Raw genomic sequence first — 21,091 nt, 5'->3', positions numbered from 1 at the left:
CCTTCAGCTCTGCCCTCTTCTGTTACCCTTCAGCTCTACCCTCTTCTCTTCCGTTACCCTTCAGCTCTACCCTCTTCTGTTACCCTTCAGCTCTACCCTCTTCTCTTCTGTTACCCTTCAGCTCTACCCTCTTCTGTTACCCTTCAGCTCTACCCTCTTCTCTTCTGTTACCCTTCAGCTCTGCCCTCTTCTGTTACCCTTCAGCTCTACCCTCTTCTGGTACCCTTCAGCTCTACCCTCTTCTGTTACCCTTCAGCTCTGCCCTCTTCTGTTATCCTTCAGCTCTACCCTCTTCTGTTACCCTTCAGCTCTACCCTCTTCTGTTACCCTTCAGCTCTACCCTCTTCTGTTATCCTTCAGCTCTACCCTCTTCTGTTACCCTTCAGCTCTACCCTCTTCTGTTACCCTTCAGCTCTACCCTCTTCTGTTACCCTTCAGCTCTGCCCTCTTCTGTTACCCTTCAGCTCTGCCCTCTTCTGTTATACTTCAGCTCTACCCTCTTCTGTTACCCTTCAGCTCTACCCTCTTCTGTTACCCTTCAGCTCTGCCCTCTTCTGTTACCCTTCAGCTCTACCCTCTTCTATTACCCTTCAGCTCTACCCTCTTCTCTTCTATTACCCTTCAGCTCTGCCCTCTTCTCTTCTGTTATCCTTCAGCCCCACCCTCTTCTCTTCTGTTACCCTTCAGCTCTGCCCTCTTCTCTTCTGTTACCCTCCTCACTATAGACCAACTTACCTCTCCACCAACCAGTATAGACAACTATAGACTAACTTACCTCTCCACCAACCAGTGTAGACAACAGATCTCCTCACTATAGACCAACTTACCTCTCCACCAACCAGTATAGACAACTATAGACCAACTCACCTCTATACCAACCAGTATAGACAACTATAGACCAACTCACCTCTCCACCAACCAGTATAGACAACTATAGACCAACTCACCTCTATACCAACCAGTATAGACAACTATAGACCAACTCACCTCTCCACCAACCAGTATAGACAACTATAGACCAACTCACCTCTCCACCAACCAGTATAGACAACTATAGACCAACTCAGTATAGACAACTATAGACCAACTTACCTCTATACCAACCAGTATAGACAACTATAGACCAACTCACCTCTCCACCAACCAGTGTAGACAACTATAGACCAACTCACCTCTCCACCAACCAGTATAGACAACTATAGACCAACTCACCTCTCCACCAACCAGTATAGACAACTATAGACCAACTTACCTCTATACCAACCAGTATAGACAACTATAGACTAACTTACCTCTATACCAACCAGTATAGACAACTATAGACCAACTCACCTCTATACCAACCAGTATAGACAACGGATCTCCTCACTATAGACTAACTTACCTCTATACCAACCAGTATAGACAACTATAGACCAACTCACCTCTATACCAACCAGTATAGACAACGGATCTCCTCACTATAGACCAACTTACCTCTCCACCAACCAGTATAGACAACAGATCTCCTCACTATAGACCAACTTACCTCTCCACCAACCAGTATAGACAACTATAGACTAACTTACCTCTCCACCAACCAGTATAGACAACTATAGACTAACTTACCTCTCCACCAACCAGTATAGACAACTGATCTCCTCACTATAGACCAACTTACCTCTCCACCAACCAGTATAGACAACTATAGACCAAATTACCTCTCCACCAACCAGTATAGACAAGGATCTCCTCACTATAGACCAACTCACCTCTCCACCAACCAGTATAGACAACTATAGACTAACTTACCTCTCCACCAACCAGTATAGACAACTATAGACTAACATACCTCTCCACCAACCAGTATAGACAACTATAGACCAACTTACCTCTATACCAACCAGTATAGACAACTATAGACCAACTTACCTCTCCACCAACCAGTATAGACAACGGATCTCCTCACTATAGACCAACTTACCTCTCCACCAACCAGTATAGACAACTATAGACTAACTTGCCTCTCCACCAACCAGTATAGACAACTATAGACCAACTCACCTCTATACCAACCAGTATAGACAACTATAGACCAACTTACCTCTATACCAACCAGTATAAACAACTATAGACCAACTTACCTCTATACCAACCAGTATAGACAACTATAGACCAACTCACCTCTATACCAACCAGTATAGACAACTATAGACCAACTCACCTCTATACCAACCAGTATAGACAACTATAGACCAACTTACCTCTATACCAACCAGTATAGACAACTATAGACCAACTTACCTCTCCACCAACCAGTATAGACAACTATAGACCAACTCACCTCTCCACCAACCAGTATAGACAACTATAGACCAACTTACCTCTCCACCAACCAGTATAGACAACTATAGACCAACTCACCTCTATACCAACCAGTATAGACAACGGATCTCCTCACTATAGACCAACTCACCTCTCCAGCAACCAGTATAGACAACTATAGACCAACTTACCTCTCCACCAACCAGTATAGACAACTATAGACCAACTCACCTCTCCACCAACCAGTATAGACAACTATAGACCAACTCACCTCTCCACCAACCAGTATAGACAACTATAGACCAACTCACCTCTCCACCAACCAGTATAGACAACTATAGACCAACTTACCTCTATACCAACCAGTATAGACAACTATAGACCAACTTACCTCTCCACCAACCAGTATAGACAACTATAGACCAACTCACCTCTATACCAACCAGTATAGACAACGGATCTCCTCACTATAGACCAACTCACCTCTCCACCAACCAGTATAGACAACTATAGACCAACTCACCTCTCCACCAACCAGTATAGACAACTATAGACCAACTCACCTCTCCACCAACCAGTATAGACAACTATAGACAAACTTACCTCTACACCAACCAGTATAGACAACTATAGACCAACTTACCTCTCCACCAACCAGTATAGACAAGGATCTCCTCACTACAGACCAACTTACCTCTATACCAACCAGTATAGACAACTATAGACCAACTCACCTCTATACCAACCAGTATAGACAACTATAGACCAACTTACCTCTCCACCCACCAGTATAGACAACTATAGACCAACTCACCTCTCCACCAACCAGTATAGACAACTATAGACCAACTTACCTCTCCACCAACCAGTATAGACAACTATAGACCAACTCACCTCTATACCAACCAGTATAGACAACGGATCTCCTCACTATAGACCAACTCACCTCTCCACCAACCAGTATAGACAACTATAGACCAACTCACCTCTCCACCAACCAGTATAGACAACTATAGACCAACTCACCTCTCCACCAACCAGTATAGACAACTATAGACCAACTTACCTCTATACCAACCAGTATAGACAACTATAGACCAACTTACCTCTCCACCAACCAGTATAGACAACTATAGACCAACTCACCTCTATTACCAACCAGTATAGACAACGGATCTCCTCACTACAGACCAACTTACCTCTATACCAACCAGTATAGACAACTATAGACCAACTCACCTCTATACCAACCAGTATAGACAACTATAGACCAACTCACCTCTACACCAACCAGTATAGACAACTATAGACCAACTCACCTCTACACCAACCAGTATAGACAACTATAGACCAACTCACCTCTACACCAACCAGTATAGACAACTATAGACCAACTCACCTCTACACCAACCAGTATAGACAACTATAGATCTCACCAACCAGTATAGACACTATCTCCTCCAACTAGACCAACTCACCTCTCCACCAACCAGTATAGACAACTATAGACCAACTCACCTCTCCACCAACCAGTATAGACAACTATAGACCAACTCACCTCTCCACCAACCAGTATATAGACAACTATAGACCAACCAACTCACCTCTCCACCAACCAGTATAGACAACTATAGACCAACTCACCTCTACACCAACCAGTATAGACAACTATAGACCAACTTACCTCTATACCAACCAGTATAGACAACACCAACCAGTATAGACAACTATAGACCAACTCACCTCTCCACCAACCAGTACAACAGTATAGACAAGGATCTCCTCACTATAGACCAACTTACCTCTATACCAACTCACCTCTATACCAACCAGTATAGACAACTATAGACCAACTTACCTCTACACCAACCAGTATAGACAACTATAGACCAACTCACCACTATACCAACCAACCAGTATAGACAACTCACCTCTACACCAACCAGTAGACAAACTCACCTCTCCACCAACCAGTATAGACAACTATAGACCAACTCACCTCTCCACCAACCAGTATAGACAACTATAGACCAACTCACCTCTCCACCAACCAGTATAGACAACTATAGACCAACTCACCTCTCCACCAACCAGTATAGACAACTATAGACCAACTCACCTCTCCACCAACCAGTATAGACAACTATAGACCAACTCACCTCTCCACCAACCAGTATAGACAACTATAGACCAACTTACCTCTCTACACCAACCAGTATAGACAACTCACCTCTATACCAACCAGTATAGACTCCTCACTATAGACCAACTTACCTCTATACCAACCAGTATAGACAACTATAGACCAACTCACCTCTATACCAACCAGTATAGACAACTATAGACCAACTTACCTCTACACCAACCAGTATAGACAACTATAGACCAACTCACCTCTATACCAACCAGTATAGACAACTATAGACCAACTTACCTCTACACCAACCAGTATAGACAACTATAGACCAACTCACCTCTACACCAACCAGTATAGACCACTATAGACCAAGATCACCTCTCCACCAACCAGTATAGACAACTATAGACCAACTCACTCTACACCAACCAGTATAGACAAGGATCTCCTCACTATAGACCAACTTACCTCTACACCAACCAGTATAGACAAGGATCTCCTCACTATAGACCAACTTACCTCTCCACCAACCAGTATAGACAAGGATCTCCTCACTATAGACCAACTTACCTCTCCACCAACCAGCATAGACAAGGATCTCCTCACTATAGACCAACTTACCTCTACACCAACCAGTATAGACAAGGATCTCCTCACTATAGACCAACTTACCTCTACACCAACCAGTATAGACAAGGATCTCCTCACTATAGACCAACTTACCTCACTGCAAAACATAAGAGTCCCAGATGGCACCCTAGGCCCTTAATAGGGCCAAAAGTAGTGCTTTATATAGTTAAAAAAAATATATATATTTCATAAAAATACATTTCCTTTATTTAACCAGGTAAGCTAGTTGAGAACAAGTTCTCATTTACAACTGCGACCTGGCCAAGATAAAGCAAAGCAGTTCGACACATACAACAACACAGAGTTACACATGGAGTAAACAAACATACAGTCAATAATACAGTAGAACAAAAAGAAAGTCTATATACAGTGTGTGCAAAAGGCATGAGGAGGGAGGCAATAAATAGGCCATAGGAGCGAATAGTTACAATTTAGCAGATTAACACTGGAGTGATAAATGAGCAGATGATGGTGTGTAAGTAGTGATACTGGTGTGTAAAAGAGCAGCAAAGTAAATAAAAACAATATGGTGATGGGGGAGGTAGATTGGGTGGGCTATTTACAAATGGACTATGTACAGCTGCAGAGATCGGTTAGCTGCTCAGATAGCTGATGCTTCAAGTAAAAGAGGGAGATATGAGTCTCCAGCTTCAGTGATTTTTGCAATTCGTTCCAGTCATTAACAGCAGAGAACTGGAAGGAAAGGCAGCCAAAGTAGGTGTTCGCTTTGGGGTTGACCAGTATATACCTGCTGGAGCGTGTGCTGCGGGTGGGTGTTGTTATGGTGACCAGTGAGCTGAGATAAGGCGGGGCTTTACCTAGCAAAGACTTATAGATGACCTGAGCCAGTGGGTCTGGCGACGAATATGAGGCGAGGACCAGCCGACGAGAGCGTACAGGTCGCAGTGGTGGGTAGTATATGGGGTTTGGTGACGAAACGTATGGCACTGTGATAGACTGCATCCAATTTGCTGAGTAGAGTGTTGGAGCCTAATTTATAAATGACATCACCAAAGTTGAGGATCGGTAGGATGGTCAGTTTTACGAGGGTATGTTTGGCGGCGTGAGTGAAGGAGGCTTTGTTGCGAAATAGGAAGCCGATTCTAGATTTACTTTGATGAATAAATAGTGTTCCATTTGGGACATAGACAGAAGCTCAGCTCTTTATAGAAGGACCAGAGGAGAGAGAGAATAGAGATGCGTGTTCTGTTGAGGAAGGCCTGAACTCACTACTGTCACCTTCTCTGGAGCTGACACAGTTATTGCTCTGTTACTTTACTGTGGTTGTAGTTTTACTGGAGACGTTTGCCATTGTTAAGTTCTGAACAAACGGACGACTAGACAAAACTCAAACCAACTTTATTCACCAACTGGGTCATACAGCTGCAAAGACAAAACATGAACATATGTTAAAAACCTCCTAATAGTGGGGTTAACTCATTACACGTCTAGACAGCCAATACATCTCTGTTGCTAGGCAGGAACTTAATTTCCTCTCACTGGTTCCTCTCATTGGTGTAGTCATGGCCCTGCCTGATGCTAGAACCTTGGTCGGGTGTGGAAGTGTATGTGTGTGATAAAGGACTGTAGTAGGAGGGTTGTTGTGGTGGGCCCCTCTGTGTGAGATAGGACTGTAGTAGGAGGGTTGTTGTGGTGGGCCCCTCCATATGAGATAGGACTGTAGTAGGAGGGTTGTTGTGGTGGGCCCCTCTGTATGAGATAGGACTGTAGTAGGAGGGTTGTTGTGGTGGGCCCCTCTGTATGAGATAGGACTGTAGTAGGAGGGTTGTTGTGGTGGGCCCCTCTGTATGAGATAGGACTGTAGTAGGAGGGTTGTTGTGGTGGGCCCCTCTGTATGAGATAGGACTGTAGTAGGAGGGTTGTTGGGGTGGGCCCCTCTGTGTGATAAAGAACTGTAGTAGGAGGGTTGTTGTGGTGGGCCCCTCTGGTCCCCCTCCCAGAGGTTTCTTCTCACTTCATCTGTTGACTTGACCACGAGCCAAATTCCTCGCTCCTCCCTAGTTCCTCAGCTGGCCTGCCTTATCAGAGACGAACTAGACTGTTGAATTCCTCAGCTGGCCTGCCTTATCAGAGACTATCTAGACTGTTGAATTCCTCGCTCCTCCTTAGTCCCTAAGCTGGCCTGCCTTATCAGAGACTATCTAGACTGTTGAATTCCTCAGCTGGTCTGCCTTACCAGAGACTAACTAGACTGTTGAATTCCTCGCTCCTCCCTAGTTCCTCAGCTGGCCTGCCTTATCAGAGACGAACTAGACTGTTGAATTCCTCGCTCCTCCCTAGTTCCTCAGCTGGCCTGCCTTATCAGAGACGAACTAGACTGTTGAATTCCTCGCTCCTCCCTAGTTCCTAAGCTGGCCTGCCTTATCAGAGACTATCTAGACTGTTGAATTCCTCAGCTGGTCTGCCTTACCAGAGACTAACTAGACTGTTGAATTCCTCGCTCCTCCCTAGTTCCTCAGCTGGCCTGCCTTATCAGAGACTATCTAGACTGTTGAATTCCTCGCTCCTCCTTAGTTCCTCAGCTGGCCTGCCTTACCAGAGACTATCTAGACTGTTGAATTCCTCGCTCCTCCCTAGTTCCTCAGCTGGCCTGCCTTACCAGAGACTATCTAGACTGTTGAATTCCTCGCTCCTCCCTAGTTCCTCAGCTGGCCTGCCTTATCAGAGACTATCTAGACTGTTGAATTCCTCCCTCCCTAGTTCCTCAGCTGGCCTGCCTTATCAGAGACGAACTAGACTGTTGAATTCCTCGCTCCTACCTAGTTCCTCAGCTGGCCTGCCTTATCAGAGACGAACTAGACTGTTGAATTCCTCGCTCCTCCCTAGTTCCTCATCTGGCCTGCCTTATCAGAGACGAACTAGACTGTTGAATTCCTCAGCTGGTCTGCCTTACCAGAGACTAACTAGACTGTTGAATTCCTCGCTCCTCCCTAGTTCCTCAGCTGGCCTGCCTTACCAGAGACTATCTAGACTGTTGAATTCCTCGCTCCTCCCTAGTTCCTCAGCTGGCCTGCCTTATCAGAGACTATCTAGACTGTTGAATTCCTCGCTCCTCCCTAGTTCCTCAGCTGGCCTGCCTTATCAGAGACGAACTAGACTGTTGAATTCCTCGCTCCTCCCTAGTTCCTCAGCTGGCCTGCCTTATCAGAGACGCACTAGACTGTTGAATTCCTCGCTCCTCCCTAGTTCCTCAGCTGGCCTGCCTTATCAGAGACGAACTATTGCCCTTCACTTCCTCTTTAGAAACATGGAACAGAATATGAACTTTCTACACCTTGTCTCACTCAGTAACTTTCCATACACCACGTCCCGATTCACCCTTCATTGACCCCATCATATGGATTCCTTATACATGTCAAGTCATCAATACGTTCAAAACCATTTGTCATTCTGGTTCATTGTAATTTGAATCACTTTTCAAGATACCCAAAGTCACTTCACATACAAGATTAATTGTAATAATAAAATCCCACATTAAAATAAGCAAGTTTAAAACATATACTAAACATAAGGACAGACTAACCAGGGAAAAACCTTAACAGGATACATTTAGTCTGATGAAATCACAGAACACTGTTTATGCAGTAGTAAACAGATGAAGTTCTCATACACTCTGAACTCTGAACTCTGAACTCTGTGTGATCTCTCAGACAGACTCTCTGTCTGTCTCTCACTGTGTCTCTGTCTCTGTGTCTGTCTGTGTTTCACTTTACTGCTATACTCAGCTTCTAGATACAGTGTACTGTTTCTGTCTCTCTGTCTGTCTCTCTGTCTCTCACTGTGTCTCTGTCTCTGTGTCTGTCTGTCTCTCTGTCTCTCACTGTGTCTCTGTCTCTGTCTCTCTGTCTGTCTCTCTGTCTCTCTCTGTGTCTGTTTCTCTCTCTCTGTCTCTCTCTGTGTCTGTTTCTGTCTCTCTGTCTCTCTCTGTCTCTCTCTGTGTCTCTCTCTCTGTCTCTCTCTGTGTCTCTCTCTCTGTCTCTCTCTGTGTCTCTCTCTCTGTATCTCTGTCTCTCTCTGTCTCTCTCTGTGTCTGTCTGTGTTTCACTTTACTGCTATACTCAGCTTCTAGATACAGTGTACTGCTTCTGTCTCTCTGTCTGTCTCTCTGTCTCTCACTGTGTCTCTGTCTCTGTGTCTGTCTGTGTTTCACTTTACTGCTATACTCAGCTTCTAGATACAGTGTACTGTTTCTGTCTCTCTGTCTGTCTCTCTGTCTCTCACTGTGTCTCTGTCTCTGTGTCTGTCTGTCTCTCTGTCTCTCACTGTGTCTCTGTCTCTCTGTCTGTCTCTCTGTCTCTCTCTGTGTCTGTTTCTCTCTCTCTGTCTCTCTCTGTGTCTGTTTCTGTCTCTCTGTATGTCTCTCTGTCTCTCTCTGTGTCTCTCTCTCTGTCTCTCTCTGTGTCTCTCTCTCTGTATCTCTGTCTCTCTGTCTCTCTCTGTGTCTGTCTGTGTTTCACTTTACTGCTATACTCAGCTTCTAGATACAGTGTACTGTTTCTGTCTCTCTGTCTGTCTCTCTGTCTCTCTCTGTGTCTCTGTCTCTGTGTCTGTCTGTGTTTCACTTTACTGCTATACTCAGCTTCTAGATACAGTGTACTGTTTCTGTCTCTCTGTCCCTCTCTGTGTCTGTCTCTCTCTCTCTCTCTGTCTGTCTCTCTCTATCTCTCTGTCTGTCTCTCTCTCTGTCTGTCTCTCTGTCTCTCTCTCTCTGTCTCTCTCTGTCTCTCTCTGTCTCTGCCTTGAGAGTAGAAGCGTAAGTGTGTTTTGGATGTAGGGTAGATGATTGATGAGCTGTGTACAGAGGGGTCTCTATGTCTTGTTCTAGACCGTTCTCTCAGGTGCTTCACTCTGAAGAGGGATCGGGGGATGGGGGCTCTGACCTGTTTGGATTGAGGGAGTAGAGGGGGTCAAAACCATAGAGAGAGGAGAGAGGCTTCAGTAATCTGACATCGGTCTGTTGACTGGCACCTCAGATCTACGAGATAATACACCTTCACCTCAGGCCTTCCTCCTGCTGTTAGCTGTTAGCTGTTAGCTGTTAGCTGTTAGCTGTGAACATTTCATTTGGTAAAGGCTGTAATCTCTCTCTCTCTCTCTCTCTCTCTCTCTCTCTCTCTCTCTCTCTCTCTCTTTCTCTCTCTGTCTCTCTCTCTCTCTCTCTCTCTCTCTCTCTCTCTTTCTCTCTCTCTCTCTCTCTCTCTCTCTCTCTCTCTCTCTCTCTCCTCCTCTCTCCTCCTCCTCCCCCCAGGTGGTCAGAGTCGTCAAGTCAGTGGTGGTACTCGTTTGGGGGAGCAGAGTGGCTTCATGTGTTCAGACATGGTCCTGGTGGGCAGCGTAAGTTGAATATGGTGTGGGTCAGTCTGTCTGTCCGTTCATGTCTGTGTGATAACCCTCTGTTCTCTGTCTATAGGACTCTGAGGCCATCTACCAATGGCTGTGTGAGTTCCAGCTGGAGAGCTACACTGCTAACTTCCTCACAGCAGGATACGATGTACTTACTGTCAGTAGGATGACCCCAGAGGTCAGACGCCGGATTATCATACATTTATTGATTACGCTTAATTGATTGACACATTTGAGAGCAAGTGAGATATTAACACACACACATCTCTACAATGTCTCTTTTTGCGGCAATGAGATTTAAAACAAACGTATTCCACATTTACCTCTGGTTATTTTTTAGGTCAACAAAATAAATGAGCATGGATAAATGTATTCTGTAGTCATTTTTCTGATTGACAGCCGACTCGTGGGGTTTCTTAACCTGGTGTATGTCTGTCCAGGACCTGACTGCCATCGGTGTGACCAAACCAGGCCACCGAAAGAAGATCTCCATGGAGATAGGCAACCTGAACGTCCCAGAGTGGCTGCCTGACTACGTCCCTGTAAGAGACTGTCACATGACCTTTGAACCCTGTACACAGTCTCTGGCTGATGACGACAGGCCTTTGACACTGAAAGAGAGAGTTGTGCAGTAGTCTGTCGGGAATAATAATTAGTTCTTCATGTTTCATATAGAGCTTTACAATCAGCAGGAACTGTCTTTTGTCGTACAACTATTGGTCAACAAGCTCACCGTCACTCTGTCATTCTGCGTTTTCTCTCTGTCCATCTCTCTCTCTCTCTCTGTCCATCTCTCTGTCTCTCTCTCTCTCTGTACATCTCTCTCTCTCTCTCTCTCTCTCTGTACATCTCTCTCTCTCTCTGTACATCTCTCTCTCTCTCTGTCCATCTCTCTCTCTCTCTGTCCATCTCTCTCTCTCTCTGTCCATCTCTCTCTCTCTCTCTGTCCATCTCTCTGTCTCTCTCTCTCTCTGTACATCTCTCTCTCTCTCTCTCTCTCTCTCTCTCTGTACATCTCTCTCTCTCTCTGTCCATCTCTCTCTCTCTCTGTCCATCTCTCTCTCTCTGTCCATCTCTCTCTCTCTCTGTCCATCTCTCTCGCTCTCTGTCCATCTCTCTCTCTCTCTCTCCATCTCTCTGTCCATCTCTCTCTCTCTGTACATCTCTCTCTCTCTCTGTACATCTCTCTCTCTCTCTCCATCCATCTCTCTCTCTCTGTACATCTCTCTCTCTCTCTGTACATCTCTCTCTCTCTGTACATCTCTCTCTCTCTCTGTCCATCTCTCTCTCTCTGTCCATCTCTCTCTCTCTCTGTACATCTCTCTCTCTCTCTCTCCATCTCTCTCTCTCTCTGTACATCTCTCTCTCTCTCTGTACATCTCTCTCTCTCTCTGTACATCTCTCTCTCTCTCTGTCCATCTCTCTCTCTCTGTCCATCTCTCTCTCTCTCTGTCCATCTCTCTCTCTCTCTGTCCATCTCTCTCTCTCTCTCTCTCTCTCTCTCTGTCCATCTCTCTCTCTCTGTCCATCTCTCTCTCTCTCTGTACATCTCTCTCTCTCTCTCTCTCTCTCTCTCTCCATCTCTCTCTCTCTCTGTACATCTCTCTCTCTCTCTGTACATCTCTCTCTCTCTCTGTCCATCTCTCTCTCTCTCTGTCCATCTCTCTCTCTCTCTGTCCATCTCTCTCTCTCTCTGTCCATCTCTCTCTCTCTCTGTACATCTCTCTCTCTCTCTCTCTCTCTCTCTCTCTCTCTCTGTACATCTCTCTCTCTCTCTGTACATCTCTCTCTCTCTCTGTCCATCTCTCTCTCTCTCTGTCCATCTCTCTCTCCTCTGTCCATCTCTCTCCTCCCTCTGTCCATCTCTCTCCTCCCTCTCTGTCCATCTCTCTCTATCTGTCCATCTCTCTCCTCCCTCTCTGTCCATCTCTCTCTCTCTGTCCATCTCTCTCCTCCCTCTCTGTCCATCTCTCTCTCTCTGTCCATCTCTCTCTCTCCAATTGAATTAAATGTAATAAATGCTTTATTTTAGTTTTTCTCTCTCCCCATCTCTCCCTCTCTCTCTGTCAGTCTGAGCTGTCAGAGTGGTTGAGTGCGATCGGTCTCCCTCAGTACCAGAAGAGACTGTGTGAGAATGGTTATGACACCATCAGCATCGTCAAAGATATCACCTGGGAGGACTTATCAGAGATAGGAATCACCAAGCTGGGTAAGAAATCATCACACTCTTCACATTGCAAGGTCACATTGTTTAGTTTAAGTGCATCTGTGTGTCAGCAGTGTATGTGAGACCTCTCGGACACACCCCCTTTTCAATATGACAGCCTTGCTGTTGACAACCAATCAGCAACCTTTTTAACCACTTGTATACAAAAATAACTGTTCATGAAGTTCTTTGTTTCCTAGCATTTGTGTTTTCTGTCTCTCTCAGGTCATCAGAAGAAGCTGATGTTAGCCGTGAAGCGTTTATGTGACCTGCATCGTTCTCGTCACCATGCCAACGGCTCCGACACGCTCCGGCATAAACCTACCACAGTGGCTATTGAGCCCCCCGAGATCCCCTACGACTGCTGCCCCTTTCCCCTCACACCCCAGGACACCCTTCCCCTCATTCCATGACAGCGAGCTGAGCACAGAGGTACAGAACACCATGATGGGGAGGGCAGCAGGAGGAGGAGTGGAGAGAGGGGGGTTTGGGATGGGTGTGAGGGAGAGCATTAGCCAGGAGAGCATCGGAACTCTGGTAAATCGGAATTCTGGAAAATCGGGAAATTTTACGGGATATTCCCAAGAGCTTCACCAACAGACTCTGGCATCGGCTGGAGTGCACAGTCGCTCGGACGAAAGCTTGGGAGGAGGGGGAAGGAGACAGGGGGAGGAGGGGGAAGGAGACAGGGGGAGGAGGTAGTCCAGGGAGAGACCGACAGAGACTCACAGAGGTGTGGCCAGACCAGAAGCGCCACCCTCAGCCACCCACTAAACTACCCATCACCCCCCTCACCCCTCCTCTCACCCCCAGCTCGATGCCCCGCTTCGCCTACCCAGCCGTGCATAGTAAACCCAAACCTTGCAAGCCCCTTGCCCACCCCCACCCCTTCTCCTCTCCCCAGGCCTCCCCCACACAGAGGGCCTTCAACTACCTTCACACCCAGGAAGGAGGCACCTATCTGTGCCAACGTGGTCTACCCAAGCCCCAGGCTGGAGCAATCCCCCTCCCAGGACAAGGCCTCAACACAGAGGCTTTCAAGAAACGCACCCAGAGTCTGTCCCGCTACGCCCTGTCAGATGGGGAACCGGAAGACGACGAGTCATCGCTGCAGAAATCCGTCCCTCCGGTGACCATGCCCTCGTACGCAACACTAGGACGCAAAACAGGCTGCGGCCAATCAAATTCCTCCGCCGTCCAACGCCACATCAGCCGGAGCCACTCATTCGCTGTCCGCTCTCGCCGCAAAGGCCCGCCCCCACCACCACCTAAGAGGATGAGCTCGGTGAGTGGCAGCCAGGCCAGTGAATCAGGAGTGGCAGTGGTGGCAGGGCAGGTGGAGGTGGGAGGGGTGGAGACAGAGAGTGCAGGCAGTGTGAGAAGCATCGCAGCCAGGCTACAGGGGTCCAGGCCCGGGGCAGCCCTCTAAGGGGGTAGCGTTACCCTCCCCTCGCACCCCCACCCCGCCTCCCACAAACCTGTACCCGCTGTGGGGCTGGGAGGCCTGAGGAGGATGGGTGGCGAGCGGAGGGATAGAGATGGAGGGATAGAGAAAAGCCCAGAAGAGGAGGAGAGAGTGAGGAAGGATGGTTCAGTATTGGAAAGCTCTACATCACCTCAGAGTAGCTCCAATGAGAACCTCCCTTTTGCGGAGGAGGGCAACCTCACCATCAAACAGCGGCCCAGGATGGGAGCAGGCTTCCAGTCAGACCCTGAAATCCAACCCCAGGCTTCTCCAGAAGACCCAAAAATGCAGGCCCCAAAGTCCTTAGGGGTCCCTGAGTTCAACCTCAAAGAGTCGGACACGGTCAAACGACGGCATCAGCCCAAAGACCGGGAAACACACACACTGGACGACGGACACACACAGCCACACACACACAGCCGGTCCAACGGCTTCCACACACACACAAACGGAGAAAAGCAAGAGGAGGAAGCAGGTGTGAAGTCAGGGAGCTGTTTACAGAGAACAGAATCGACAGGGAAAGGCCAGAAACCACCCCTGTCCTCCAAACCAACCAGCCCTGTCCTCAAACCTGTCCTCACCCCTATAACAGCCAGTCAACAGAAGACAGTGACAGGCAGCACACAGAACCATATAACATCCAGTCAAAATACACACACAACCACCTGTATACCAGGCAATCCACAGAAACCAGTAACAGCAACCAAAGCAGGCATTCAGCAGAGAACAGTAACATCCAGGCCAACGAATCAGATGCCTGCTACTGTCTCTGCCTCTACACTTCCCCAGCTCAGCTCATCCATAACCTCAGCCCCTACAGCCCAGGCAACCCGCGCTCCATCCTACCGCACCTTGGTGCCTCCGGGCCAGGCAGGGAGAGCAGGAAAGGCCCAGGATGGTGAGGCCTGCTCGGAGGTGTTGGTTCAGAGGAGGCTGGTTGAGACCAACACGTCACTGGAGGCAGCGCTGAAAGTTGTAGAGAGAAAACGTCTCAGGATGACTGCACTGACGGGTAAGACACACACACACACACGTGCAGGCAGACAGACACACACACACACACACACGTGCAGGCAGACACACACACACACACACACGTGCAGGCAGACACACACACGTGCAGGCAGACACACACACACACGTACAGGCAGACACACACACACACGTACAGGCAGACACACACACACACGTGCAGGCAGACACACACACACACGTACAGGCAGACACACACACACGTGCAGGCAGACACACACACACACGTACAGGCAGACACACACACACGTACAGGCAGACACACACACGTACAGGCAGACACACACACGTACAGGCAGACACACACACACGTGCAGGCAGACACACACACACACACACACGTGCAGGCAGACACACACACACACGTGCAGGCAGACACACACACACACGTGCAGGCAGACACACACACACACACACACGTGCAGGCAGACCCACACACACTTGCAGGCAGACACACACACACACACGTGCAGGCAGACACACACACACACGTGCAGGCAGACACACACACACACAGACACGTGCAGGCAGACACACACACACACGTGCAGGCAGACACACACACACACAGACACGTGCAGGCAGACACACACACAGACACGTGCAGGCAGACACACACACAGACACGTGCAGGCAGACACACACACACACGTGCAGGCAGACACACACACACACAGACACGTGCAGGCAGACACACACACACTTGCAGGCAGACACACACACACTTGCAGGCAGACACACACACACGTGCAGGCAGACACACACACACACGTGCAGGCAGACACACACACACAGACACACACACACGTGCAGGCAGACACACACACACACAGACACGTGCAGGCAGACACACACACACACACGTGCAGGCAGACACACACACACACACGTGCAGGCAGACAGACACGTGCACAGACACGTGCAGGCAGACACACACACACACGTGCAGGCAGACACACACAGACACGTGCAGGCAGACACACACACACACGTGCAGGCAGACACAGACACGTGCAGGCAGACACACACACGTGCAGGCAGACACACACACACACAGACACGTGCAGGCAGACACACACACACAGACACGTGCAGGCAGACACACACACACAGGCAGACACACACACACACACGTGCAGGCAGACACACACACACACACGTACAGGCAGACACACACACACACACACGTACAGGCAGACACACACACACACACGTACAGGCAGACAGGCACACACACACACACGTGCAGGCAGACACACACACACACACGTACAGGCAGACACACACACACACAGACACGTGCAGGCAGACACACACACACGTGCAGGCAGACACACACACACACGTGCAGGCAGACACACACACACACACGACACGTGCAGGCAGACACACACACACACACACGTACAGGCAGACACACACACACACACAGACACTGTGTTAACACTCTCCTCTTTCTTTCCCAGTGGCAGCAGCACAGTGAAAGCAGCAGGGAATATCCTGGATGACATCGGCAACATGTTTGATGACCTCGCCCACCAACTGGATGCCATGTTGGAGTAAATACCTCCTCTTCACTCAAGGCAACCTGAATAGGACCCGTAGGATTGGTTTGCAAATTGCACCCTCTTCCCTATAGAGCCCTGGTCAAAAGAAGTGCACTATATAGGGAATAGGGGGCAATTTGGGATGCATCGCTTGAATTGATTAGACTGATGCACTGATCTGCATGTTTTATAGGGTGGATGAGAGAAAGTAGGAGCCGGGAGAGGAAGAGGGGGCAAGTGAAAGGGCGAAGAGGGGGCAAGTGAAAGGGCGAAGAGGGGGCAATGGGGTGAAGAGGGGGCAATGGGGTGAAGAGGGGGCAATGGGGCGAAGAGGGGGCAATGGGGCGAAGAGGGGCAATGGGGCGAAGAGGGGGCAATGGGGCGAAGAGGGGGCAATGGGGTGAAGAGAGCAGTCACCATGTGGAGAACCTCTGACTGCACTGAAAGAGTGTGGATATCATTAACACACATCGGGACTTGCCTTAACTGGAGCGCATAACCCTGGATCAATGGTTTTGCTTGGCAAAAACAGCACAATAACAAAGAACAATTTACTGTGTTTTATAACATAGAGCATGGGTTTATAACATAGAGCACGGGTTTATGACATAGAGCACAGGTTTATGACACAGAGCAGAGGTTTATGACATAGAGCACGGGTTTATAACATAGAGCACGGGTTTATGACATAGAACACAGGTTTATGACACAGAGCAGAGGTTTATGACACAGAGCAGAGGTTTATGACATAGAGCACGGGTTTATGACATAGAGCACGGGTTTATGACATAGAGCACGGGTTTATGACATAGAGCACGGGTTTATGACATAGAGCACAGGTTTATGACACAGAGCAGAGGTTTATGACATAGAGCACGGGTTTATAACATAGAGCACGGGTTTATGACATAGAGCACAGGTTTATGACACAGAGCAGAGGTTTATGACACAGAGCAGAGGTTTATGACACAGAGCACGGGTTTATGACATAGAGCACGGGTTTATGACATAGAGCACAGGTTTATGACATAGAGCACGGGTTTATGACATAGAGCACGGGTTTATGACATAGAGCACGGGTTTATGACATAGAGCACGGGTTTATGACAGAAGGAGTGGCGTTGCTACATCTTTGCTCTGAGCCAACCAGATTTTACCACAAAGGGAATAAGGGTCCATGTTTAACATTTATTGTAAATTATATCATATTCTCGTCTTAAACTTTACAATCTTATGTTGTGTCAATATTCTTAACATGAGACTCTTAAATGTTACTGAAAACTGAGATTTTGTTGTTTTTACGTTGCATTTTTTTGTTTCACAAAGGGACCTATTCTCTTCAAAATATACTATACGTGATGTTAGGAGTAACTATGGTAATTCGAAAAGTACTTTGTAAATAAATAAATACAAGTTTTATGATAACATGTAATATATTCTGAACAAACGCAACTTTTTCAAATCAAAATGTATTTGTCACATGCGGTGAATGGCAATGCGAGTAGTCTGGGTAGCCATTTGATTAGCTGTTCAGGAGTCTTATGGCTTGGGGGTAGAATCTGTCTAGAAGACTCTTGGATCTAGACTTGGCAATCCGGTACCGCTTGCCGTGCGGTAGCAGAGAGAACCATCTATGACTAGGGTGGCTGGAGTCTTTGACAATTTTCAGGGCTTCTTCTGACACCGTCTGGTATAGAGGTCCTGGATTGCAGGAAGCTTGGCCCCGGTGATGTACTGGGCCGTTCGCACTACCCTCTGTAGTGCCTTGGGGTCGGAGGCGAGCAGTTGCCATACCAGGCAGTGATGCAACCCGTCAGGATGGTGCGGCTGTAGAACCTTTTGAGGATCTGAGGACCCATGCCAAATCTTTTCAGTCTCCTGAGGGGGAATAGGTTTTGTCGTGCCCTCTTCACGACTGTCTTAGTGTGCTTGGACAATGTTAGTTTGTTGGTGATGTGGACGCCAAGGAACTTGAAGCTCTCAACCTGCTCCACTACAGCCCCGTCGATGAGAATGGGGGCGTGCTCAGTCCTCCTTTTCCTGTAGTCCACAATCATCTCCTTTTGTCTTGATCACGTTGAGGGAGAGGTTGTTGTCCTTGCACCACACGGTCAAGTGTCTAACCTCCCTATAGTCTGTCTCATCGTTGTCAGTGATCAGGCCTACCAATGATGTCGTCAGCGAACTTAATGATGGTGTTGGAGTTGTGCCTGGCCGTGCAGTCATTCCTTTTGTCCAGGGTGAAAGGGCTATGTGGAGTGCCAATAGAGATTGCATCATCTGTGGATCTGTTGGTGCGGTATGCACATTGGAGTGGGTCTAGGGTTTCTGGGATAATGGTGTTGATGTGAGCCATGATCAGCCTTTCAAAGCCTTTCATGTCTACAGACGTGAGTGCTACGGGTCTGTAGTCAGTTAGGCAGGTTACCAGTTGGTTAGCGCATGCTCGGAGTACAAGTCTTGGCAATCCGTCTGGCCCTGCGGCCTTGTGAATGTTTACCTGTTTAAAGGTCTTACTCACATCAGCTTCGGAGAGCGAGATTACACAGCCATCTGGAACAGCTGGTGCTCTCATGCATGCTTCAGTGTTACTTGCCTTGAAGCGAGCATAGAAGTAGTTTAGGTCGTCTGGTAGGTTCATGTCACTGGGCAGCTCTTGGCTGTGCTTGCGTTTGTAGTCTGTAATGGTTTGCAAGCCCTGCCTCAGTGCAGTAGGATTAGATCTTAGTCCTGTATTGACGATTTGCCTGTTTGATGGTTCGTCGGAGGGCAGTGTGAGATTTCTTATAAGCTTCTGGGTTAGTCATACTCCTTGAAAGGGGCAGCTCTCTCTTTAGCTCAGTGTGAATATTGCCTACAGTCCATGACTTCTGGTTTGGGTATGTACGTACAGTCACTGTGGGGACCACGTCCTCTATGCACTTTTTTTTTAAAGCCAGTGACTGATGTGGTGTACTCCTCAATGCCATCAGAAGAATCCCGGAACATATTCCAGTATGTACTAGCAAAACATTCCTGTTGTTTAGCATCTGCTTCATCTGATCACCTTTTAATAGACCGAGTTACTGGTGCTTCCTGCTTTAATTTTTGCTTGTAAGCAAAAATCCGGAGGATAAGAATTATGGTCAGATTTGCCAAGTGAGGGCGAGCTTTGTACGCGACCTTAACGTGAAATGCTTACAGTTCATATAGGGAAATTAGTCAATTGAAATATTCATTAGGCCCTAATCTATGGATTTCATATGACTGGGCAGGGGTGAGCCAATCAGAATTCGTTTTTCCACACAAAAGGGCTTTATTACAGACATAAATACTCCTCAGTTTCATCAGCTGTCCGGATGGCTGGTCACAGAAGATCCCGCAGGTGAAGAAGCCGGATGTGGAGGTCCTGGGCTGGTAAAGAAACAGGATATGGAGGTCCTGGGCTGGTAAAGAAACAGGATATGGAGGTCCTGGGCTGGTAAAGAAACAGGATGTGGAGGTCCTGGGCTGGTAAAGAAACAGGATATGGAGGTCCTGGGCTGGTAAAGAAACAGGATGTGGAGGTCCTGGGCTGCGGTTTTGAGGCCGGTTGGACGTACTGCTAAATTCTCTAAAACGACAGAGGCAGCTTATGGTAGAGAAATAAATGATCTGGCAGCAGCTCTGGTGGATATTCCTGCAGTCAACATGCCAATTGCGTGCTTCTTCAAAATTCACACATCTATGGCATTGTGTTGTGTGACAGAACTGCACCTTTTAAGAGTGCCCTTTTATTGTTGCCAGCACAAGGTGCACCTGTGTAATGATTGTGCTGTTTAATCAGCTTCTTGATATATGCCTGTCCAGGTGGAGGGATTGTCTTGACAAAGGAGAAATGTTCATTAACTTTGTGCATATGGAACATTTCTGAGATTTTTAATTTCAGCTCATGAAGCAGGAACCAACACATTACATGTTGCATTTATATTTTTGTTCAGTGTAGTATATTCTTGATTGTTTGTGAGGTGTGAAAACATTTAAATGTATCTAAAATATGTATTACATTATATTAAATTCCATGTATGTTTGACCAAAGTTGAAATCCAGTGTTTGCCCTCCAAAGAGTTCAAAACAAATATGGGGGGTACTTTGTAAAACACTATTGTCAAATGAAAGTGCAAGTCTTCAGGTCCAGCTGAGCTGTGGAAGGTGTTAGTGTATGTGACGTGTCAGCTGAGTGTACACACCAATACATCACAGTAGAACAGTCTTGGATGGTTCTAATCTACTGCATAGCATCAGGCTTTAAACCCAGCTGTACTACTGTAACCTACAGTAAGCCCTGACATAGTAACAAACCCAGCTGTACTACTGTAACCTACAGTAAGCCCTGACATAGTAACAAACACAAACCCAGCTGTACTACTGTAACCTACAGTAAGCCC

The 21,091-nt window shown here is 47.5% G+C and overlaps 2 protein-coding genes across 2 annotated transcripts in view; both read left to right on the top strand.

Moving 5' to 3' along the window:
• Positions 1-13,054, top strand: part of LOC124025847 (caskin-2-like) — a 32,409-nt gene extending 19,355 nt beyond the window's left edge. Inside the window, exons 9-13 of the mRNA XM_046339155.1 lie at positions 10,341-10,426; positions 10,503-10,613; positions 10,876-10,977; positions 12,506-12,644; positions 12,867-13,054. Of these exons, the coding sequence (XP_046195111.1) occupies positions 10,341-10,426; positions 10,503-10,613; positions 10,876-10,977; positions 12,506-12,644; positions 12,867-13,054 (626 nt within the window). The remainder of the gene's footprint in view (positions 1-10,340; positions 10,427-10,502; positions 10,614-10,875; positions 10,978-12,505; positions 12,645-12,866) is intronic.
• A 299-nt stretch (positions 13,055-13,353) lies between these two features.
• Positions 13,354-14,070, top strand: LOC124025845 (caskin-1-like). Its single transcript, XM_046339154.1, has one exon. The coding sequence runs from the start codon at positions 13,459-13,461 to the stop codon at positions 14,068-14,070; it is 612 nt and encodes a 203-aa protein (XP_046195110.1). The 5' UTR covers positions 13,354-13,458.
• Positions 14,071-21,091: the final 7,021 nt, after the last annotated feature.

This window comes from Oncorhynchus gorbuscha, unplaced genomic scaffold (assembly GCF_021184085.1).
Source record: "Oncorhynchus gorbuscha isolate QuinsamMale2020 ecotype Even-year unplaced genomic scaffold, OgorEven_v1.0 Un_scaffold_2471, whole genome shotgun sequence".
Classification (NCBI taxonomy): Eukaryota; Metazoa; Chordata; class Actinopteri; order Salmoniformes; family Salmonidae; genus Oncorhynchus; species Oncorhynchus gorbuscha.
This window is presented reverse-complemented; position numbering and strand designations above follow the sequence as displayed.

Coding starts and splice junctions, on each gene's coding strand:
- LOC124025845 (XM_046339154.1), top strand. CDS start 13,459: ATGCCCCGCTTCGCCTACCCAGCCGTGCATAGTAAACCCAAACCTTGC.